Source organism: Conger conger, chromosome 3 (genome assembly GCF_963514075.1).
Source record: "Conger conger chromosome 3, fConCon1.1, whole genome shotgun sequence".
Lineage (NCBI taxonomy): Eukaryota > Metazoa > Chordata > Actinopteri > Anguilliformes > Congridae > Conger > Conger conger.
In genome coordinates this window covers 3,581,985-3,604,484 of record NC_083762.1, presented here as the reverse complement: position 1 = coordinate 3,604,484, position 22,500 = coordinate 3,581,985, and the positions used below count along the sequence as shown (strand labels likewise).

Sequence of the window (22,500 nt, the reverse complement as noted above, 5' to 3'; positions counted from 1 at the left end):
AAGTCTCATTTTTCAGCGCTGCGATTGTAGCAGTCGGGCGGGCATTTTGATAGCCAGCCTTGACCCACTGCAGTGTTGTCATCACAGGGCGACCTTTGACCCCCCCCCCCGCTCTCTCCATTCCCTTCGCAGACTCGGAGCGGGGATCCCCTGGGCTGCCGGGGCCAGGTCTCGGGGGCCTGCGGGCGGGGCCTCTGCATGGGCCTGGAGCTCGTTTCGGGGGACCTCCGGAGCATCTTCTCCCCAGCCGAGGGGCTGGGGCGGACCAGCATCTGCCCTCTGAGCGAGAGCGAGGAAGAGGAGGAAGAGGAGGAGGAGGAGGAGGATGGAGGGAGAAGGAAGAGTGAGCTGGAGGGCCCTCCGCAGTGCCTCTTTGAGAGGGACTGCACAGAACTGGACTTGACCCTCATCGAGGAGAATTAGCTCCGCTAACAGGACAGCTGAATACCACTGTCATTCAGCACCCCCACCCCACCGCACCCCCCCTGCGGGGGCTCTCTCAGGAACACAGCTGTCCCCCCCAGCTGACCAAAACTGGAGGGGCCACGGGCAGAAAACACGCATGACCAATGAGCCCATGGCAGCGATGATGATTAGCGATTAGCGCAGGTAGCCTCAGACGTGTCCACCCAGCAGAATTACATTCCAGAGCCAGCGGCCAGCTGCTGAATGGCCTCTACCCTCCCTGAATAAGCCTCTGTGTGCGTGTGTGTGTGTGTGCATTAGGAATGGGGTTTTGTGTGTGTGTGTGTGTGCGCGTTAGGAATGGATGTGTGTGGGTGTGTGTCTGCGTCAGGAATGGGTGTGTGTGTGTGTGCGTTAGGAATGGGTGTGTGTGTGTGTGTGTGTGTGTGTGTAAACTCGTCAGTGAGGGCTGGCCGCTGGCTCCCCAGTCTCTCTCTGGGCTGAGAGAACGTGCTCGCACACACAATAATGAAAGCTTGCTGGGGTTTGTGTTTGTTTTTGATGCACAAAGATGGCGCCCAGTTGCACAGCTTTCTGCAGCCCTCTCTTGCCAGATCCGTTCGTATCCACATAAGCCTTAACAGTTTTATTTTTCAAACCAGCAAACTACATCTGGGGGAAAGGTTTAGTGGTTATAATGGTTTTATCGGACTTTCAGTAACGCTTTATTAATCTGTATGATCTCTGCAACTCAAACTTTTCAGTTTTAGGAAAAATGGAAAGCATCGTTAAAAAAAAGGGGTTCAAATAAATACGTTGATAGATGCTGCAGTCATATTCTGTAGGGCACAAAGTAATATTGTATTGTACAGTGATCATTTGTTTAAAAAGTTTCTTTTTTCCGTGTTTGAAGAAACCACTTGGAATTTTGGGGGCGGTGGCCTTTGAGGTGATTTCTGTTGTGTGTTACAAGGTGGAAATTTCCTCTTACACAATTTGTGTACAAATAAAGTTTATTAGAGATTAATTTTACAAAAAAAAAACATGTTGTGTGGCAAGATTATTGTGTGTGTGTGTGTGTGTGTGTGTGTGTGTGTGTGTGTGTGTGTGTGTGTGTGAGGGAGAGGGAGGGGCAGGCGTGAAACATGGACCTTTTTTGGATTGGGTTTAGGAAAGTAGCTTTTCCCCCTGCATCGTTAGCTCAGGGTAACGGTCTGAAACAGCAGGTGAAGGAGTGAACGCTCTAATCTATTCCACTGTTGGAGTGAGTCCCTGAGCAAGTCTGTGGCATGTACCACTCTCCAGTGTACAGCGAGGTCACAGCGGGGGCTGAATAAGGTCTGGGGGAGGGGAGGTACGCACAGTATGGCGGCTATCTTCCCTTCCGAAGGGTGACGAAGCCATACGTTTCCTACGGCCGTCCTGGACTTGTTTTTCCACAAAGGTTCCAACATAAACATTCACCATTTGGCCTTGGCCAAACGGCGAACAAAGTTCTTGCACTCACTGTCTACGTTTGATAGCGTAGTTTCTTTGTAAGGACTGGCTTCGTCTGACGGCTGCTGGAGTTGCAAAATGCCACTTTAAAACACTTCGGACAGTAACGTGGTCGGCATGCTCTGACAGTGTGTGTACAATGCAAGGTTGTATACTGACCTCTTGTGGACTTTCTGAGCAACTACACTTAGCTTGATGAATTTATAAAGTAATTTAAACTACATGGCAAGTCGCTAACGTTACACAAATATGTTTGCCTGGGAGTAAATTGAGAATACTCGTAAAATGTCATTGAAGAACAGTGTGAGTGCAGTTGAGTTTTTATTTATAATTTCGTATGTAGTTGCACGACACGTTCTGCCTCAAACATAAATAATCTCATCAAAGAAAAACGAAGTGCTGTATTTCAGTCTTGCGGGTTTGGTTGCATGTTACTTCAACACAATTTCTTCGCTGTCGTTTAATCACAAAATCGATTAACGTTTCTTGATTGTTCGGCCTGGCGCGCAATACCTCCAATTGACATGTGGGCGCCCGTCCGTCTCCAGTGCCGACTGCAGCTCCGCTCTTTCCGCATCACGCAGTCGTCTGCAGCGGCCTGACCTCCGTGAACCGACTGCTTCCTCCTTTTCAGTTTTCATGGCGATGAGGAGACGGGGGACGGTTGCATACACACTCACATTGTCCCGTCACAGCCGAGAGACGTTTCCCAGAGTAAATAACGCGCAGCACGGACTTGCTCTGGCTTGCAGCGGTCCGAACCATATGTAAGGTAAGGCCACGGGGGAAATGGACCGAGTTTGCACGTTGTATTTTTGAGGAAGGCAATTTGACTTTTTTTTTTTTTGCGCCACTATTTCCTACGATAGAGAAATGGGCTTCCTCTGTGCCTCCCTCACACGCCGCTGGATAGCTAGCTAGCTAGCAGGCTAACGTTAACTAGCTTTGTGGGCTCATGTTTGTCATGCCCGCTAGGTACAATAGCAATAGTTGCTATTCGGCGTTTACATTGACAATTAAATACATTATGAACATTATTAGCACATTTATCTCGATGTAAAGGCTAACGATTGTTATTATACCGTTACAGTGAGTCTCGTAGAGCTAGCTAGCGTTGGGAATTGGCTAGTTGGCACTAGCTAGCTAAAAGTAATACAATATAATTTATGGCTAGCTAGCTAAGTAGCTATTAAGCTTGTATTAGCTATGGTGTTAGTCGTGTAGTTTATCTGGAAACTTTGCTCATTTAAAACTAAAAAGAGTTGCTCGAACTACCTGTAGTATTTAGCTGGTCTGGCTAACGTTCGCAAACTTGCTAGCTAGCCAGCTAGATCTTCGCTTGCTACGAGCTAGCGAGCTAAAGTCAAGGAGGAGTTGGCTACATAGCCTAGCATTTACAACAATAACACAGAATAACGTGACCCAACTAGAACTAACTTGTTTCCGAGCACGTCAGGACTGAGTGTATAGCTGGCTGAATCGCTGGTGAGATAATTGTCTAACGTTTGCAACGTAACTTAACTCGCTAGCTTTGTTTTGTAGGGACAACTTTGTTTGCTAGCAAGTCGGGACCGAGTAGAGCTAATGCAGGGTGAAATAATTGCCTACCGTTAGCAAGCCAATAGCCTATTACTGGCTAACTGGGTCTAAGAACATCAACGGACATATGTTGAAAATCTGTCTGTATTTTGCTCAGCAGTAATTTGTGCACCGAATTACGCTGTATAGTTTTCTGTCATAAAAGTTCCACAGGAAGCTAATATTTAGAAGTTGTCTCGGAGTTCGCCAGTTAATGTTGCTAGAAGCCGCTAATTACCGCTAAGTACGTTGAAGATGATTGTGTGGTGTCACGTCAGTGAAAATACATGCGGTTCAGTCTTGATAGACTCGTTTCTAGAATCTGGGAAAGGAGGTGAAGCAGGGGTGGTAATGGGATTGCGATCGATTTTTTCGGGGACCTTCACCGCCTGGGTTATCTACAGCACAGTCTTTTAGATTACATTTTTGCATGCGGCATTAAATTAGTGGGGGCCTCGTGTATTTCGAGGTGCTCACTCTACTCTGATAACTGATGAAATCATTAAGGCAGTTTCTTAAGGTAAATTGCCGTTGCATGCCTACTGACACTTTTGTTTTTTGCGTTAACAGACCCGATTTGCTGTGACGGCATGGACAGCCAGGCTTGATTGGCAAAAGACTGACAGACGCAGAGGAACGGACAGATTGACCGACAGCATCGTCTTCCTGGTGAGGATGAAGTCTAGCACTTTGCCCTTGCGTGTAGAGATCCTATCGCACGTTGTTGTAGTGTTCATGCAGCGTTTAAAAATGATTAATCGATTCATGAGCTTCTCACATTTTAAGTATTTTTCTGTAAAGCGTCTTCTGTAAGAGAGAAAAAAAAGGTCATACAAATAAAATTGAATTGAAATTGAGGGAGCCTATATTTTGGTGCTTTTTAGAAAGTGGAATATCCTGGGGCATCGGCTGAATTTGTGACCCCCCCCCCTTGCAGATTTCTGCTGCTGTTGCCCCCTCCCATCCTGAGTGAGGCGCTGTGTAGAGGTCTGTACGGCACTGCCCTAGCCGTTGATGGCTCTGATGGACAAGCACAAAGTCAAGCGGCAGAGATTGGACCGCATCTGTGAAGGTCAGGCACGCTCGCGCGAGCGGAGAAAGTCTCGGAAGTCTTGCTCCTGAAATTAGCACTTGCGCGCTTGATTGTGCCGTTTGATTTTTGACAGTCGTTTTTCAGTACATTACTGTACCGTACATTACTGGCATTTAGCAGACACTTATTGACTTCCAGTACTTGAGTGTTTTATTGTGCAAAGCATCCATTTGTCCAGCTAAATATATACTGAAGCTTAAGTGCCTCGATTTCGGGCGTAACAGCTGTGTCCTATCTGGAATCAAACCTGCAATCTTCAGCTTCCCAGTCCAGTTCCCGAACGGTATAATACACTGCCCCAGTGTGAATGAGAGTTTAACCCCCCCCAAAGTGCCACCTACTAGCACAATCCTTTAGTGCAGGTGTTTCCAAGCTGTGGGATTTGATTTGCCAATGGGGTGGATGACGATAATTGTGGTTGAGAAAGTTTAGTTTAAGGTAAGTCAATGTAAGCTACTACATGTCGACTGTCAGGTTTGGGACCCCTGCTTCAGAGGGTTGACCGGGTAGAGGGTACGTTATGTGACATGGTAGAGGATACTTTATGGTACAGGCTGTGGCTGTAGCTTCTAAATTGTGATTCTGCATGAGAGAGCGGGCTTGTTTGATTGGCTTCAAATGGCGATTGGGCCAATGAAAGCAGGTGAGCGTTGGACACGCAGCCTAAAGAGCTGTTCTGAGGCGAAGCGGCAGTCTTCATAATGCAACGGCACCATCACAGAAGACCACAAAAAGGTTTAAACGTAAGAAACATGAAACTGTGTAACCATGAACCCTTCATGTCACACTAGGAGGTGCGTTGTAACACGGTAGGTTTCTGTAGCTAATTTTGCAGGTAGCTGTGCGTTCCCAGTGATCATTGTGCAGGTTGCTTTGTCTGGCTTTGACAGGATTTCTTTTTAATGTTTGCAAGCTAGCTAACAACCAGTAAGGTTGTCAGTGTAATAGCTAATTTGTAGTTTGGGGTTTGTTCCCTGCCCCACCAAATAACCTTTTCGTAGACAAGCCGCAAGCCGGTGATTGCCCTCAAATGGTTTACGTTCCTAGAGTAAGAAACGGTTTGACGAAATAATCAATATCAGTAGATACAAATAACAGTTATCAGTTGCGTTTAGCAGTCGTGAGGATGTTCAGAGATCATTGTCAGTCGGATCGGCACGGATTCCGCTGTGGAAATGCTCGTGTAACAACATGCATGTTTGTTTTGAGCCATTACTGCAGCTGGTGCGTCATACAGTTTGCACCTTTTTTTGTATTTGGGATCTGTTTATAGCAATTTGCACAATTAAATGGTTTTAAGGTTTACCAGATTTACCCTGCAGTTAAGATGTAGCCCATGGGATGAAAAACCTGCTTTCAAACATCTTTTTATTTTTTTGAATAATCTACCCTGTGAGGTGGATGTATTTTTCATACAGTGCTGCCATAACTTACAAATGTAAGAGATTATTTCTGTGTGTTCTGGCTTGATGTGCGTACTCACTCACACACGCACTCGCACACTCTGTCATGCACACACACACTCTCACGCACTCGGTTGTTAATATTGGTAGTCATGTCAGGAGCCATGTTAAACATGATTGGTGAAGTTTACTATGGTGCTATATAAAACATGGTGGCAGTATCCACACAGTAAAATGTCCACTGTCAAATCAACACTGGTCCATATGTACTCTTTTAGTGTTGAATTGACACTTGACATGCTAATGAGTGCTGTCTGTCACATTCCCTATGGTTTACATTGCATGCCCTAAATACTTATAAAAACAGCTATGCATTGTTCGCAAAGCGGAACTGTATACTTCATGTATCGCTATAAAATAGTTCAATTTATTTATTCTGAACTCTTATTCCAGTTGCTCGGTCTGCATGAGATCTGAGATGAACCTTTTAAGGTGCTCTCTGTGTGGGAGGAAATGGAGGTTTGGGGTTAATGGGGACTGGCAGTCTAGCCCTGTCTAGCGGTTGTATTCTGGCTGATTTGATATTTCTTTTTGCATTTGAGGATTGAAGCGGTTGATGCTGTCAGCAAGTCTATAAAGAAGCTGTCTTATCGCTCCGCACATACATTCACACATTGTATTAATAGCGCACAGGGCGATGTTGGAAGTGCTGGTGTTTGTGAGTACCACATACACACACACGCACTCCCACGGGTGTGAGCTGGTGTGTGTGTGTGTGTGTGTGTGTGTGTGTGTGTGTGTGTGTGTGTGTGTGTGTGTGTGTGTGTGTGAGAGAGAGAGTGTGAGAGAGAGAGTGTGAGAGAGAGAGTGTGAGAGAGAGAGTGTGAGAGAGAGAGTGTGAGAGAGAGAGTGTGAGAGAGAGAGTGTGAGAGAGAGAGTGTGAGAGAGAGAGTGTGAGAGAGAGAGTGTGAGAGAGAGAGTGTGAGAGAGAGTGTGAGAGAGTGTGTGTGTGTGAGTGTGAGTGTGTGTGAGTGTGAGTGTGTGTGAGTGTGAGTGTGTGTGAGTGTGAGTGTGAGTGTGAGTGTGTGTGTGTGTGTGTGTGTGTGTGTGTGAGAGTGTGTGAGTGTGTGAGTGTGAGTGAGTGTGTGTGTGAGTGTGTGTGTGAGTGAGTGTGAGCTGGTGTGTGTGAGCTGGTGTGTGTGTGTGTGTGTGTGTGAGAGAGAGAGAGAGAGAGAGAGAGAGAGAGAGAGAGAGAGAGAGAGAGAGAGAGAGAGAGAGAGAGAGAGAGAGAGAGAGCTGGTGTGTGTGAGACGGCTGTACCAGCTCCCCACTCATCACGGACGACAGAGGCACCTCCAGGAGCATGTTAGCAGTTCGGTGTGCGTTTGTGGTTCCCAGTGTACTTGTTCATGTTACAGTTTATGAAAAATTTGATGCGTTTCTAACGAAGAGTCATTGCTAATAATGGCGTGTCGTTTTTTTTTTTTGTGTTTTTGTGTTTGTGATTACTCCCTCGGTTGTAAATTGTGTTGTCTTTGCTCTTGCTGTTGTGGTTGAATTCTGTGCCTGTTTATATACAAAAATATAAAATAAAAAAAGGCAGAAGACCTTACGCGGTTTAGTAATTTCTCAGAAGCTTTGAGCCGAGGTTGAATGTGCGACATTGGCTGCGATGCTAAACCAGGGGCAACCAGTCAGGCACCATCTCCGTTATCTGGACCAGTTTTTATTTCTGTCCGTATTTGTGTTTGTCATTTAACTTGTACATTGTCTGTAGGTGTGGCTTTGGTTATGTGTTAGTAAATTTTTTATTATTATTATTATTTCTCTAGTGTACTGTATTAATAATTTCTTATCAGTTATTGTTAGTTGTGAATTGCTTTGGCAATACTGTTTGATTCAGTCATGCCAATAAAGCATTATTGAATTGAATCGAGTGAGAGACAGAGGGAGAGGTCTGGCGCGCTTTCCTGACGGCAGGGTCACCCAGGCCAGGGGAAATGCTCCAGCTGTCTCTTTAAACAACAACGGAAAACAGCCTCCAGCTCCCGCCCTGGCCCCGCCCACATATGCTGATGAGGCTGGCGCCCATTGGCCCGACGACAGACGGGCCTTGCGCCCGATTGGAGGGACGGGGTGTGGGGGGAGGGACTGGGTGTGCGCCTGGTTTCTGCCAGGCAAGAGCACTCTGCCACTGACCGAGGGGAGGAGAGAGAAAGAGAGAGAGAAAAGGAAAGAAAGGGAGAAACAGAGAGAGAGACGGAGGAAAGGGAGTGGGAGAGGGGGGAGAGAGAGAGAGGGAGAGAGCGAGAGCGACGGAGGAAGAGAGCGAGGGAGTGAGAGAGAGGAAGAGAGAGAGGGAGAAGGAGGAAGACGGCCGCCCAGCTGCAGCATGCAAGGTTAGGATATCGCTGGGAAAGGGTTTCGTTTTGGGGAAGGCGGGGTCAGTCTGTGGGGGAGGGGTTGGGGGCACCTTTCCTGCTGTAATGGAGAGCAGTCTGAGGACGTGTGTGTGTCAGAATGGGAGAGGGAGAGAGAGTGAGAGAGTGTGCGTGCGTGTGTGCGTGACTGAGCGAGTGTGCGTGTGTGTGGCTGAGGCAGGGTGTGTGTGGCTAAGGCAGGGTGGGGTACTGCAGGTCTCGCCACACCCAGCCCCTCCCCCCCCTCCCTCTGTGCAATCGCTGGTGTTCTCGCAGAGCTACAGAGGGAGAGGTAGGGAGGGAGGGAGGGAGAGAGAGAGAGTGGCAAATGAAAGAGGATAGAACCGAATTAATGGCATTTTGTGTGTGTGTGTGTGTGTGTGTGTGTGTGTGTGTGTGTGTGTTTGTGTACAGCCTCTTCCCCTAAAGTCTCTTACTCTTTCTCACACACACACACACACACACACACACACGGGCGTTCTGGTGGCTGTGGGGCTTCTCTTCTCCCGTCCGTTGGACCTCTGTCCTCTTCCAGAGCTTCAGTGTGTGGTGTGCTGGCGCACTGTATTTTCATGTGCTGATTTATCGCTGTTTTTGTCCAGAGGGTGTGGTTTACGTTGTTTTTGGCTTTCTTAAAGGGCCGGCGCTTCATGGCGGGGTTTGGGCGGTAGTGTTGGCGGCAGCGTTAGCGCTAGCATGATTCTGCGCTGAACTGAACCCGTAGATTCCTGCGTTGTGTGGGACGGTGGCTGAAATTGGGGGGGGGGGGGGGGGGGCAGAGAGAGAGAGAGGCTGGAAACTCCAACATTTGCTTTTCTGCCTCTCTCTGACCCCACTCACCCCAGATATACTGGCTGTCTGAATCTGCTGTGCTGTGAGTCTCTGTTGTGTGGAGCTCAACATATGCTTCTGTATTTGCTCCAACAGCCCCCCCCCCCCCCCCCCCTTAATTATTGTGTCCCTCCCCCCGCCTGCCCTGCTCTAAACACCTGTTTGGACGGGGGTGGGGGTGGGGTGTCTGCTGGGGGTGAGAGGTGATTATTTATGGTTCCAGTTGCTCCGGTGTGGCAATGCCTCCTGGGTGTAGGTAGCGGTCCTTTGCTGCGGGGCTCTGTAGCGGGGCTCTGTAGCGCGGCTCTGCTTCCTGAAGGCTCTTCTGTGTGGCTGTGACAGTTTCACACTTCAGCATAGTTTTTGTGATTTACGTTGTGAACGGGCAGAGCATTGTTGCGCAGACCGTGCAATGAGATTTCTACCGTAATGTATAAATATTTTTGATAAAGTATGCCGGTATCATCAAACCGTTTCCTTATTTGTTTGTAACGTGGTTGACCCGTATTCCACGTCGCGTCACGTCGCAGTCAACCGATCATCATCACGTGGGCAGTCAGTGGTTGCTAAACAATGCACTTTCAGATTCTCGGAGAGGTACGCGCCTTCGCTACAGGCGTGGTCTGTGACCGTTGCATTCGCCGTGCGTGACCCCGCGACCCCCTCCCCCCCCGTGACCCCTACACAGAGCCATTCTTATGTCCTCCACAGGAGTATGAAACAGCCCTCATGCTGCACATCTCTGCAGGGCTCTGTGCACCCTGGTCCTTCTGTCCTGTTTCCCCCCCCCCCCCCCCCCCCCCGGGCCCGGTCTGTCGGAAATGGTGTGTGTGTGTGTTTTGGGGGCGGTTCGGGGAGTGGCGGGGAAGCCAAACCGTAGCACCCTAAAATGAAATGGGTCGCGTGTGTACAGGGCGGAGTTTGTACGGTACCCTCCTGTGGTCATCAGCCCAGACTTGCGCTCAGAAATTTGACGTTGGTTTGGAGAGCGCCTTTGTTCTCGCGGTGTTGGATGCTTTCGTGTTTTCCAGTGAAAGATTCAGGTTCAGTAGCTGCAGGGGTGATGATCTCTGGAGGGAGAGGGGCAGTTTAAAATAAAACAGTGAGTCGACTTGAAGACCTTGAGGTCAGCTTCGGGCTGCATGACATATCGTGTATTTCTTATCAAGATCTGAACATGCAAGATAAACACATTGCAAAAGACTGCGACAGATAGCATTTGTTTAAATTATGTTCTGTTAAATTGATTCGCTGTTCATGTGCAATTTGTTCAATAAAAGCATTTTGGAAATGGTGCATACCTTTATTTAATTATTATTTTTTTTACCCAGTGGACATAGACTCCGGACCATGAATAGTCAATGTTAGCCGTGTACCTAAAGCGGAAAGACATCAGAATTGCGCACGCTTCAGTATTTCTTAATTTATCGCAACTCATATTGGCATTGTCATATTCAGCAACGATAACACGTAGTGTATATTTCCTTTTTCTCAACTCGTGTAGCCCTATTTCAGCTTGGTTTCCAGTGCCTTGTGTTTGGATGTGGAAGGATGCCATCCACACCTGAGAGAGTCTGTGGGATTAGATCACCTGGAGTTGAGAAGCTGGAGCCAGTGTTCGTGATGGAAGATGCGTGTGCAGTATGTACTGGCGTAGAGATCTATTACTGTAAGAATCGTCATGGATTCCAGGGTGCAGAAGCACATCTGCTTCTTAACTGGAATGTCAGGGAGAGGACTGGCTGAGACTTATTATATTCTTAGTTATTTTGCTGATGCTTTTATCCAAAGCAACTAGCAGTTGATTGGACTAAGCAATGCAGGGTTAAGGGCCTGCAAACGGCTGCACTGATCTTATTGTGGCCACCCTGGGGCTTGAACCACCAACCTTCTGGGTCCCAGTCATGTGCCTTAGTCTGTCTGTCTGTCTCTCTCTCTCCGTGTGTCTGTGTCTCTCTCTCGCCCTGTGTCTGTCTGTGTGTGTGTCTGTGTGTGTCTCTCTCTCTCTCTTTCTCTCCCCCTGTGTGTGTCTCTCTCTCTCTCTCTCTCTCCTCCTCTCCCTGTGTGTGTGTGTGTGTGTGTGTGTGTCTCTCTCTCTCTCTTTCTCTCCCCCTGTGTGTGTGTGTCTCTCTCTCTCTCTCTCTCCTCCTCTCCCTGTGTGTGTGTGTGTGTGTGTGTGTCTCCCTGTGCGCGTGTGTGGTGTGAGCGAGAGACATCTGTCCTCATTGTCTTAGTATGAGTAGATGAACTGCAGCAGTAGATTGGTTGGAGGAGAGGAGGGATGGGGGAAACACCGTGAGCATTGAGGGACAATGGTCCTGTCTGTCTGTCTGTCTGTCTGTTGCCACAATCAGGTTAGCGAGTCTGTGTGTCATCAGTCCTGTGACCTTCATCACAGACGGGTCTGGGGCTTTGTGCCTGAGGCAGGGCTCGTTCCGCGGGTGTCCTGTGTGCTGGCCCGGGTGGCCTGGCATGGTTACTATATTATTTTAATAAATGCTGATGACATCATGAATCTAACTGGGAATTCATACGTCATTGTTCAGAATCGCATTAAAAAAAAAAAAAAGGGGCTGAAATTGTTTGTGTGTCTGCGCCTCGAGTGTGTGTGTGAGCACATTTTAATGGTGTGTGTGTGTGTGTGTGTACAGGCACAGTAGCAGGGGCGGTGTAGTTTAATTTATTTGTATTTCTTGGTTCTCAAGCCCTTTAGACAGAGGAAACTGGGTCAGGACTGAAGCCTTCACCCCACAATCTGCCCCTCCCACTCACTGTTTGCCCTCCACCCCTGGGGCAGATAGGGGCCCTGGCTGTTTTAGGGTGGGGTGGGCGGGCGGTGTGGTTCACAGATCAGGGACTCCTCATTAGTGTTCTGAGTCATCCTGGGGGGGTGCGTGGGGGGGCTGGGGGCAGTGAGAGATGACGTTGTTCTGGGATTTCATAAAGAGACTTAAACTCTTGCCAGGCCCACTCAATTGGAAGAGCAGAGAGGCTTTGTTCAGTCTCCCTCCCTCCCCCCTCCCTCCCTCTTCTGGCCTGAGATGACCGGGGCCTGGTCCCAAACGCTTTGGGTGGGGTGTGGGGGGGGGGGCGGGGGTCCAGAATGTCCCATGCTAAACCAGCTGAGCTGAAGGACAAAAGGTCAAACGGGGATCAGAGCAGAGAGCGGTTTTACAGCCTCATCTCTGAGAGAGGACTCTCTCTCAGGACCTGCTCCCCCTCTTCATTTTCTCTGGAGCGCAGGTTTGGCACTCGTATCCGTTTCAGAAAATGGATGTATGCCTGTTTTCACTCTCGCGGAGATTAAACTTAGTCCTGGACTAAGTTCAGTAGAGATTCTCCATTCAAAATATAATTTACTCTTGGACGAGGCTTAGTCCATGTCTGCGAAGCTGGCCGTTTGATTCACGTTTGTGAATTTTCATGAAATTATTTTATTTCTTGACGTGCATTAATTGGAAGGGAATTCACCTCAACCCTAATGGAGACGCTGTCCTAAACCCCCAAAATAAATCAATATTTTTCAAAGTTAGTTATTTTGTTTGGTCCTTGGCCAGTCATTGGTCTGTGAATTATTGAAAGTCTTGATTCTTGAGTGAGCGTGACGGTGACTGTGCGTCTCTGATTGGTCCGTGGCCAGGCATCCGCCCCCCCATCCTGAACGGGCCCATGCACCCCCGGCCCCTGGTGGCCCTGCTGGACGGGCGCGACTGCACCGTGGAGATGCCCATCCTCAAGGACGTGGCCACCGTGGCCTTCTGCGACGCGCAGTCCACCCAGGAGATCCACGAGAAGGTATGGCCCGTCTGTCTGTCTCTCTCTCTCTCTCTCTCTGTCTGACCCTCTCTCTCTCTCTCTCTCTCTCTCTCTCTCTCTCTCTCTCTCAATTACACTCCCCCCCCCTCTTCCTCTCTCTCCCTCCCGCCTTCTCTCTCTCTCTCTCTCTCTCAATTACACTCCCCCCCCTCTTCCTCTCTCTCTCCCTCCCCCCTTCTCTCTCTCTCTCTCTGGCCCTCTCTGTCTGTCCGTCTGTCTCTCTCTCTGTCTGGCCCTCTCTCTGTCTGTCTGTCTCTCTCTGTCTCTTTCTCTCTCAATTACTCTCCCCCCTTCCTCTCTCTCCCTCTCTTTCTCTCCCTCCCTCCCTCCCTCCCTCTCTGTCTCTCTCTTTCTGTCGGCCTGTCTGCCTTGCCACTGTCTTGGAGGTGTCCATTGGCCAACGACCATCGTATGCTTGGAGGGGGGGGGGGGGTTGTGGGTGGCAATCGGAGCAAGCGTGAAATTTCTCAAGACTGTGGGGGGTGAGATAAAAATGTAGGGTGGCTGTTGGTTTTACGACGTGCTAACGGGTTGCTGATGCCTCCAGCAGAGAAAGGCTTCAGCTTCCCAGGATGAGCGCAGAGTGCACTCACTGCTAAAGTTCTGTGGAACGCCCACAATAAATTGATTATGTCGCCGGACATTCACTTAACACTTGAACGCACGTCTGATCCGTGAGCCTCCCTGCTTTCTCTGTGTGTGAATTAAGTGGAAAATAACGTTGGTCCCACCTGGCCCCCACCCCCCCCAGGTGCTGAACGAGGCGGTGGGCGCGCTCCTGTACCACACCATCACGCTCTCGCGGGACGACCTGGACAAGTTCAAAGGCCTCCGCATCATTGTCCGGATCGGCAGCGGCTTCGACAACGTGGACATCAAGGCCGCGGCAGAGCTGGGTGAGCAAGCCTCGGCCGACCAATCGTCTTTCAGACAGACCGGCGCTGACCAATCGTCTTTCAGACAGACCGGCGCTGACCAATCGTCTTTCAGACAGACCGGCGCCGACCAATCGTCTTTCAGACAGACCGGCAGGGACCAGCCCTGTTCCTGGAGATCTACAGTCCTGTAGGGTTTTCATTTCAACCCTAATTTGTCAGCTGAACCTGGGGCACGTTCAATCGGAAAACGTTTTGCTATGTTTTGCCATGGGTTCTGTGTTGAAAGATGTGTTTCACACCCGACGGTGTGCAACGTTTTGAGGTGTGTTTGCTCTCGGAGGAGGGTGTGTCAGGGGTGTAGCTCAAATCAATGATGATGTAGGCCTGTGCTTTAAAGGCTGGAGAACGCCTGCTCGGACACCACAGGAGCAAACGGTACTGTCAGTCAGTCTGCCCACGGTTTGCAACAGGATTTTCAACGCGCCACCATTTCTGTTTAAATAAACGCTTTGGTACAATTTTGTCGGGGCTGAACCTGGCCCAGATCTCTAGCTGTTGCTGTGCTTTGTTGGGGTTGGAGGGAAAGTTTTATTTTGTCCGTTTAATTTTGTCCGTTTGTATTTTGTTTCTGGGCTTGATATTTGAGTGACAGGTGCTGTATGTCAGATGGTTTGTCTGTCCTAAAGGCTGAAGGTGCACCTATCTCTCCCTCCCCCTCTCTCACACAATCACTCTCTCCCTCTCTCTCTCTCACACAATCACTCTCTCCCCTTCTCTCCCCTCTCCCTCACGCACTCACTCTCTCCCCTCCCCCTCCTCTCTCACTCACTCTCCCCCTCTTCTCTCTTCCCTCTTCTCTCTCACACTCTCCCCCTCCTCTCTCATTCTCTCCCTCACACACTCACTCTCTCTCTCCCTCACACACTCACTCTCTCTCTCCCCCTCTCTCTCTCTCTCCCTCCCCCCAGGTATCGCGGTGTGTAACGTCCCGGCCTCGTCGGTAGAGGAGACCGCGGACACGGCTCTGTGTCTGGTGCTGAACCTGTACCGGCGGGTCACCTGGATGCACCAGGCCCTGCGCGAGGGCACCCGCGCCTCCAGCGTGGAGCAGATCCGCGAGGTCGCCGGGGGGGCCGCCCGAATCCGCGGGGAGACGCTGGGGCTCATCGGCCTCGGTGAGGGGGGGGGAGGTCCCGTAAATGATGTCACCTCTAGGTTTAACTCCAGTCCTATAGGGGGCGCTGTCTGCAGGTTTAACTCCAGTCCTATAGGGGGCGCTGTGTCTGCAGGTTTAACTCCAGTCCTATAGGGGGCGCTGGGTCTGCAGGTTTAACTACAGTCCTGGAGGGCCGCAGTGTCTGCGGGTTTAACTCCAGTCCTGGAGGGCCGCAGTGTCTGCAGGTTTAACTCCAGTCCTGGAGGGCCGCAGTGTCTGCGGGTTTAACTCCAGTCCTGGAGGGCCGCAGTGTCTGCAGGTTTAACTCGTCCTATAGGAGGCGCTGTGTCTGCAGGTTTAACTCCAGTCCTATAGGGGGCGCTGGGTCTGCAGGTTTAACTACAGTCCTGGAGGGCCGCAGTGTCTGCGGGTTTAACTCCAGTCCTGGAGGGCCGCAGTGTCTGCAGGTTTAACTCCAGTCCTGGAGGGCCGCAGTGTCTGCAGGCTTAACTCCAGTCCTGGAGGGCCGCAGTGTCTGGAGGTTTAACTCCAGTCCTGGAGGGCCGCAGTGTCTGGAGGTTTAACTCCAGTCCTGGAGGGCCGCAGTGTCTGCAGGTTTAACTCCAGTCCTGGAGGGCCGCAGTGTCTGCAGGTTTAACTCCAGTCCTGGAGGGCCGCAGTGTCTGCAGGTTTAACTCCAGTCCTGGAGGGCCGCAGTGTCTGCAGGTTTAACTCCAGTCCTGGAGGGCCGCAGTGTCTGCAGGTTTAACTCCAGTCCTGGAGGGCCGCAGTGTCTGCAAGTTTAACTCCAGTCCTGGAGGGCCGCAGTGTCTGCGGGTTTAACTCCAGTCCTGGAGGGCCGCAGTGTCTACAGGTTTAACTCCAGTCCTGGAGGGCTGCAGTGTCTACAGGTTTAACTCCAGTCCTGGAGGGCCGCAGTGTCTGCAGGTTTAACTCCAGTCCTGGAGGGCCGCAGCGTCTGCAGATCTAACTCCAGTCCTGGAGAGCACCAGTAACTGCTGGTTTTTGGTGTGTTCAGCACAAGTTATTTATTTCAGTTCATGATTGGCCAGAGAGTCCACACACCTTGTTATTGAGGTGTTAGTTGGCTGCTGATTGAAAGGAAAACAGAAGTACCTGCAGATGCTGCGGCCCTCCAGGACTGCTGTCTGACGCCTCTGATTTAGGCTTTTCTAAAATACCTGCCCATAGGCCTACCTGTGTGCAGTTCACCTGACGGGCATTAGCAGCAGCTGCTGTTAGCCGCAGAGGCTAATGATTTCATGATTTAGGTAGTTAGCAGGATAGCTGCTAGGCTAATGGTAGTTATTAGAAAAGAAGTATCTACTGATTCCACACGCTGGCGTTTTTCTGGTCTGTAAGGACATGTCCCTGTAACTCTGTCCCCCCTCCCCCCGCAGGGAGAGTGGGTCAGGCGGTTGCCCTGCGGGCGAAAGCGTTCGGGTTCAGCGTGATCTTCTACGACCCATACCTGCCTGACGGAGTGGAGAGGTCCCTGGGCCTGCAAAGGATGGCCACCCTGCAGGACCTGCTGATCCACTCCGACTGCGTGTCCCTGCACTGCAGTCTGAACGAACACAACCACCATCTCATCAACGACTTCACCATCAAACAGGTGCGTCTGTGTCTGTACCCGTATGTGGGTGTCCCTACACTGCAGTCTGAACGAACACAACCACTGTGTCTGTGTGTGTACGCGAGAGAGAATGAACGTGTATTGTGCAGATGTGTTCCTGGTAAACTTGGTGTCGTGTGGGGTGGTGTTGTGTATTAACCTGCAATGTTGCGTGCAGATGCGTCAGGGTGCGTTCCTGGTGAACACCTCCAGGGGGGGGCTGGTGGATGAGAAGGCCCTGGCCCAGGCCCTGAAGGAGGGTCGGATAAGGGGAGCCGCCCTGGACGTGCACGAGACGGAGCCCTTCAGGTCAGCCTGACTCTGAGAAGCTACACCCAGTATCTACACCCACACACATTTAATACTTTTATTCATGTCCACATACCAAAGTGACAATAAAGGACATAAACACTGTAGACACACAGTACAGAATAATGACATGGACACTACAGACACAGTACAGAATGATGACACGGACACTACAGACACAGTACAGAATGATGACATGGACACTACAGACACAGTACAGAATAATGGCATGGACACTACAGACACAATACAGAATGATGACATGGACACTACAGACACAGTACAGAATAATGGCATGGACACTACAGACACAGTACAGAATAATGACATGGACACTACAGACACACAGTACAGAATAATGACATGGACACTTGCAGGATTATTAGGGGTACAGGAAGCAGCGCCGCCTCCAAATATGGCGGCTACATATTATTGCGCACATGGAGCAGTATCTTGCGAGCTGCTTGGCTCACAATACTGACATTCCTGCAGCTGCAGACCCCTAACCACCAGTCTGTGGACATTGTCAAGGCTGCCAAATATAAAAACTTAAGTTGACTAACACACACATGCATGAGCACACTCAACACTCACACAGTTTAACCTTGCTCTCTCCGTCTCTACCTCTTCCTCTCTCTTCCTCTCTCATCCTCTTTCTCTCTCTCCGTCTTCCCCTCTCTCCTTCTCTTCCTCTATCTCTCCATCTCTCCCTCTTTTCCTCTCTCTCTCTCTCTCAGCTTCTCGCAGGGGCCGCTGAAGGATGCTCCAAATCTGATCTGCACCCCCCACACGTCCTGGTACAGCGAGCAGGCCAGCATCGAGGCCCGGGAGGAGGCCGCCCGGGAGGTGCGCCGAGCCATCACAGGTACGCTCACACCTGCGCGGGTGCGCTCATACCTGCACGGGGACGCTCACACCTGCACGGGTACGCTCACACCTGCACGGGTACGCTCACACCTGCACGGGTACGCTCACACCTGCACGGGTACGCTCACACCTGCACGGGTACGCTCACACCTGCACAGGTACGCTCACACCTGCACGGGTACGCTCACACCTGCACAGGTACGCTCACACCTGCGTGGGCGCGCTCACACCTGCACAGGTACACAGCTGAATGAATGATGTACCTGCACAGGTACACAGGTAAATGGACAGCAAATGTTCAAGACAGCAAATGTTCTAACGTTCACCAAAATTTTCTAACTTTTATGTTCGCCATTAGCGTGATGTAATGTTACGGGTATGAGAGACCCATACAACAGTTAATTACCAGTTAACAATACAAAACACCTGAAAGAAACATTCTTGTACACATAACGGCATGTAATGTTTCTCAGTTGACATAACTAAAACCAACAGTTTGCTACAGTATTTTATCATTCACCACTGACATGTGCAATAAGCTACCAACTTGCAGGTAGGCTATATTTTCCCTGCTTTAGTTACAGTGAACTTTAGATCCCCCTTTGGTTAACACATTTCAATACCAACGTGGTCACTACTATAAAAAAAAAGAATATATATAAATATAACAGTTCATCCCTTAACAGTAAGTACAGTTAGCATTCAGCTAGTAATTATGCTTAGCATTCAAGCTAGCTTGTAGTCGTGTTTAGCAATCAAACTAGCAATTCCCATTAACAACAATACCACACAGCTAATTTAGTATCTACAGAACGGTACACATATTTGACATTAGCATTTCTAAACATCAGGTTTAGCCATTATACCCTTTTTAAAGTCAAACATTAAATTAATATTAGAATGTGTCAAGGGGCAAGTCTAGCTCCAACTAGCTAGATAAGAAAAATATGGACGCCATTTTGTCCCATTTAGAAATCGTGCCAAGCCAACCGCTTTCCGGTAATGGGAAAAACAGTTTTCACTCGATTAAAACGAGCACATCCACTCATTACACTTGATACTTCGCGATATCTGTTAAATATGTATGTTTAACCTTTATCACATTACATTGTTGTTACAAACGGTACAAAACACACCCCGAAGATGTCAGTGACGTTTCGTCTCAACGTCTTTTTCTGTTTGAAGAGAAGAGGCCTCGCGCATGTTCCCGTTATTTAACCACAGCGACCCCCTGTGGCGAGCAGGATTTACAGATTTACAAGAATAATGAGCTAAAACTGCTGCTAAAAAACGGTCAGAGAAAGAACAAAAGTTCACAATTATTGTTAGAATGCATTTTATCAATACACTTAAAAAAATCCCACGTAAGGCGTTAATCAGCTAGCTAGCATCGTTAGACCTAAGTGGCATCCATTTGTATTAAAAAGGCGTTGGTGGAACTAAATGCAATTAGACGGTATAAACAGATTGAATCGCCGCGAACGTTCGCCGTGTTGAAAGCCCGCCCGCTCTTCTCCCCCAGGCCGGATCCCGGACAGTCTGAAGAACTGCGTGAATAAGGAGTATCTGATGAGCGCCTCTCAGTGGCCCAGTGTGGAACCCTCCGCCCTGCACACAGAGCTCAACGGGGGGGCCTACAGGTGAGTCCATACGTTATCTTTCTGTAACCGTTTTGCATTCAAATACTTCTCGGTGCTCAATTTGTTCTTGCCTGGTGCAATTGGGCCAACCGGGGAGGACCAGAAGGCAGGGTTTGCACTTTTTGAGAGTGTTTCATAGGTTCATACAGTACTCCAGACAAGCTCAGTAGAGCGTAGAAAAGTATTTGAATCCAAACAAATACTACTCTTCATAGCTTAGAAAGGAGAATTACAGCCATGCACATTGTCACCTGTGATCTACAAGTACAGGTTATTACAGTATTTTTGTGGACTCAAGGACTCAATATGTGTTCAGAGTTTGTATTCAGAACTGGGCTTGTGCCCTAAAGGTTGCAGGTTTGATACCAGGGTAGGACACTGCTGCTGTATGCTTGAGCTAAAGGTGCTCAACCTGATTTACTTTAGTATAATATACAAATGTAATTCTGGTTAAGCACCTCCGTATTTAATCCAGGTGCATGAATGAATGCTACGCAGAAATGCTGCATTTGTGTAAATTTCTCTGGATTAGCCTGTCTGCTGAATGCCAGTAATGAAATGTATTTTAGTTTGTGCTTAGCACAGCTATCTTGCATTCGTGCTTCAGTGATTTACATGTGCAAGGCATGAAATTAACTGAAACCATCAGTGTCAATGTATTGTTTTATTGTTGCATCACATCACATTTTATTTAGCAGATGCTTTTATCCTAAGTGATGCACAAATCAGTATATGCATGCATATCACGGTCATAGACCAAACTACTGAACAGGTTAGATGAGGCACAATTCACATACGATTGGTTGTAAGGCCATGAATATAGGTCCAGTACACAAGGTTAGATGGCCCATGTCTGTAAATACTAATACCGAGACATCAGTATGGTAAAGCGACCTGTAGCATAGTGGTTAAGGTAAATGACTGGGGCAGGCAAGGTCCATGGTTCTAATCCCGGTGTAGCCACAATAACATCCGCACAGCCGTTGGGCCCTTGAGCAAGGCCCTTAACCCTGCATTGCTCCAGGGGAGGATTGTCTTCTTCAACGGTATGTCGCTCTGGATAAGAGCGTCTGCCAAAATGCCAATAATGTAATAATGTAATGTATTCAGACCCGTGTTGCTGATGATGCCCTTTATATATATTTTACTCAAATTAACTCCGTCTCGCCCACTCGTCAGAGTGGCATTTGGATTTAAATAATCGCCAGCCATTTTACCTGCCACTTCACCTTTCACACCCACAGTGTGAAAGGTGAAGTGGTTACCTGCCTGTTTGGTGGCTGCTGTCGTGGAAAACCTGACTGGCCACGGTGATCAGGATGATCTCTTCAGCTGTCCGTCGCTCCGGTGGCCGGTTGTGAAGTTGTGTAATGAGCTCCTCTCCCTCTCCCCCTCCCCCCCAGGTTCCCGGCGGGGCTGATCGGGGTGACAGCGGGAGCCTTGGCGGGGGCCGGGGCGGGTGTGGAGGGCATCGTTTCGGCCTCCCTGCCCCTGGCCCACGGGATCGCCCCCGTGTCCCACCCCCCCCACACCCCCTCCCCCGGCCAGCCCTCCAAGGCCGAGGCAGACAGAGACATCCCCGCCGACCAATAGCGGCCCAGCACATTCCGTCACCCCCGGAAACGCCCTCCACCTTTCAGAAGAGCAGATACTGGCACTGGCGCCCCCCCACCCCCCTCAAACTGGTCCGACCTCCACCCCCCCCCCCCCACCAAGCAACCCCCCCAGAACACAGAGCAACCTGAGAGTGACACATCTGTGATATCTCTCTCCATCTCTCCCCTTCCTTTCTCTCTGTGTCCTTCTCTTTCTCTCCCCTTCCTCTCTCTCTCTCTCTGTGTCCCCCTCTCTTTCTCTCCCCCTCCCTCGGCAGTGAGCAATAACTCTTCAGGATTCGGCTGTACATTTTTTAACCTCTTGCCGTTTTTGCTGAATTTTGCTGAATTATCCCCCGGTCCAGACAATGTTTTTGACGCTCATATTTCAGGAGAATCTCCAGGCTCGGAGCTTTTAACAGTGCAGTGGGACAGACCCAAAATGGTGGCCTACATCCGTCAGGCTGTGGTAGACCTGTCTTCTATTTCAAAAACGAACACGGAGGATATTACACAAACATTTTTTAATCTCTTTGATTTTTCTTTTCTTACCGATTAGCAGCGCAGGCAGTCAGTGAGCCATCCCCCCCCCCCCCCCCCCCCTCCCCTTTCTGGCAGCCAATCAGGATTGGCTTCAGCTCTGTAGTGTGACTGCTCCTCCTGCTCTGCCTTACTCCTCCCTCCATCACAACGACCAGGAGACGTCATGTGTTTACTACACACGCACGCACACACACACACGAGTACACATGCAAACACACATTCTCACATGTCTGTGTGTGATGTGCTGGTAGTGGTGTTTTTGGTTTGTTCCATGTTTTGCCCGTCTGGCCTGGTGTGGTTCATATGTGGGCTCTGTGGCTGTGGAGGGTTTTGCTTTTTATTCAAGAAGCAGCCCGACTGAAACACGCCCTCACACACATACTCGTGCTCACACACATACTCACACACGCATACTCACACACGCATACTCACACACGCATACTCACAGACACATACTCACACACGCATACTCACACACGCATACTCACACACACACACGCATACTCGTGCTCACAAACATACTCACGCACGCTCACACATACATACTCACGCGCACAGGCATATTCACGCTCGCACGCGCACACACACACACACACACACACACACACACACACACACCCACCCACACACACACACACACACACACACACACACACACACGACTCTTAACTGTGAACGCTGTTCTGTCTCCAGGGCACTCTGCAGTACCTCAGTAACAGATATTGAATGTACTCTTAGATCGTTTAGTCTTTGTACAGTTTTTTAGAGTTCTTTACTAAACCAGAAAAAAAATCCAAAACAGAACAGAGTGCAGGCTTAAAAAAAAAAACAGA

At 49.5% G+C, this 22,500-nt stretch overlaps 2 protein-coding genes across 3 annotated transcripts in view; both read left to right on the top strand.

Annotated features, from left to right (window-relative positions):
* LOC133123085 (protein FAM53C-like) overlaps positions 1-1,442 on the top strand; it is an 11,378-nt gene extending 9,936 nt beyond the window's left edge. Inside the window, exon 4 of the mRNA XM_061233352.1 lies at positions 133-1,442. Coding sequence (XP_061089336.1) covers positions 133-423 — 291 coding nt within the window. The 3' untranslated portion in view covers positions 424-1,442. The remainder of the gene's footprint in view (positions 1-132) is intronic.
* A 968-nt stretch (positions 1,443-2,410) lies between these two features.
* On the top strand, positions 2,411-22,494 carry LOC133124183 (C-terminal-binding protein 1-like). 2 transcript variants are annotated; one of them, XM_061235149.1, is made up of 11 exons: positions 2,411-2,674; positions 4,051-4,149; positions 4,418-4,552; positions 12,868-13,022; positions 13,795-13,939; positions 14,890-15,096; positions 16,499-16,713; positions 16,892-17,022; positions 17,760-17,887; positions 19,412-19,529; positions 20,933-22,494. In XM_061235149.1, the coding sequence occupies exons 3-11, from the start codon at positions 4,495-4,497 to the stop codon at positions 21,120-21,122; spliced, it is 1,347 nt and encodes a 448-aa protein (XP_061091133.1). In that variant the 5' UTR covers positions 2,411-2,674; positions 4,051-4,149; positions 4,418-4,494; the 3' UTR covers positions 21,123-22,494. The 2 variants fall into 2 exon arrangements, with proteins under 2 accessions (XP_061091133.1, XP_061091134.1); XM_061235150.1 differs by lacking the exons at positions 2,411-2,674; positions 4,051-4,149; positions 4,418-4,552 and adding an exon at positions 8,191-8,375.
* The last annotated feature ends 6 nt before the right edge of the window (positions 22,495-22,500 follow it).

Bases quoted from the DNA above. Each gene is read 5' to 3' on its own strand.
- LOC133124183 (XM_061235149.1), top strand. From the start codon at position 4,495: ATGGCTCTGATGGACAAGCACAAAGTCAAGCGGCAGAGATTGGACCGC. The intron at 17,023-17,759 runs GTCAGCCTGACT...TCTCTCTCTCAG, and splicing joins CACGAGACGGAGCCCTTCAG to CTTCTCGCAGGGGCCGCTGA. The intron at 19,530-20,932 runs GTGAGTCCATAC...CCTCCCCCCCAG, and splicing joins CTCAACGGGGGGGCCTACAG to GTTCCCGGCGGGGCTGATCG.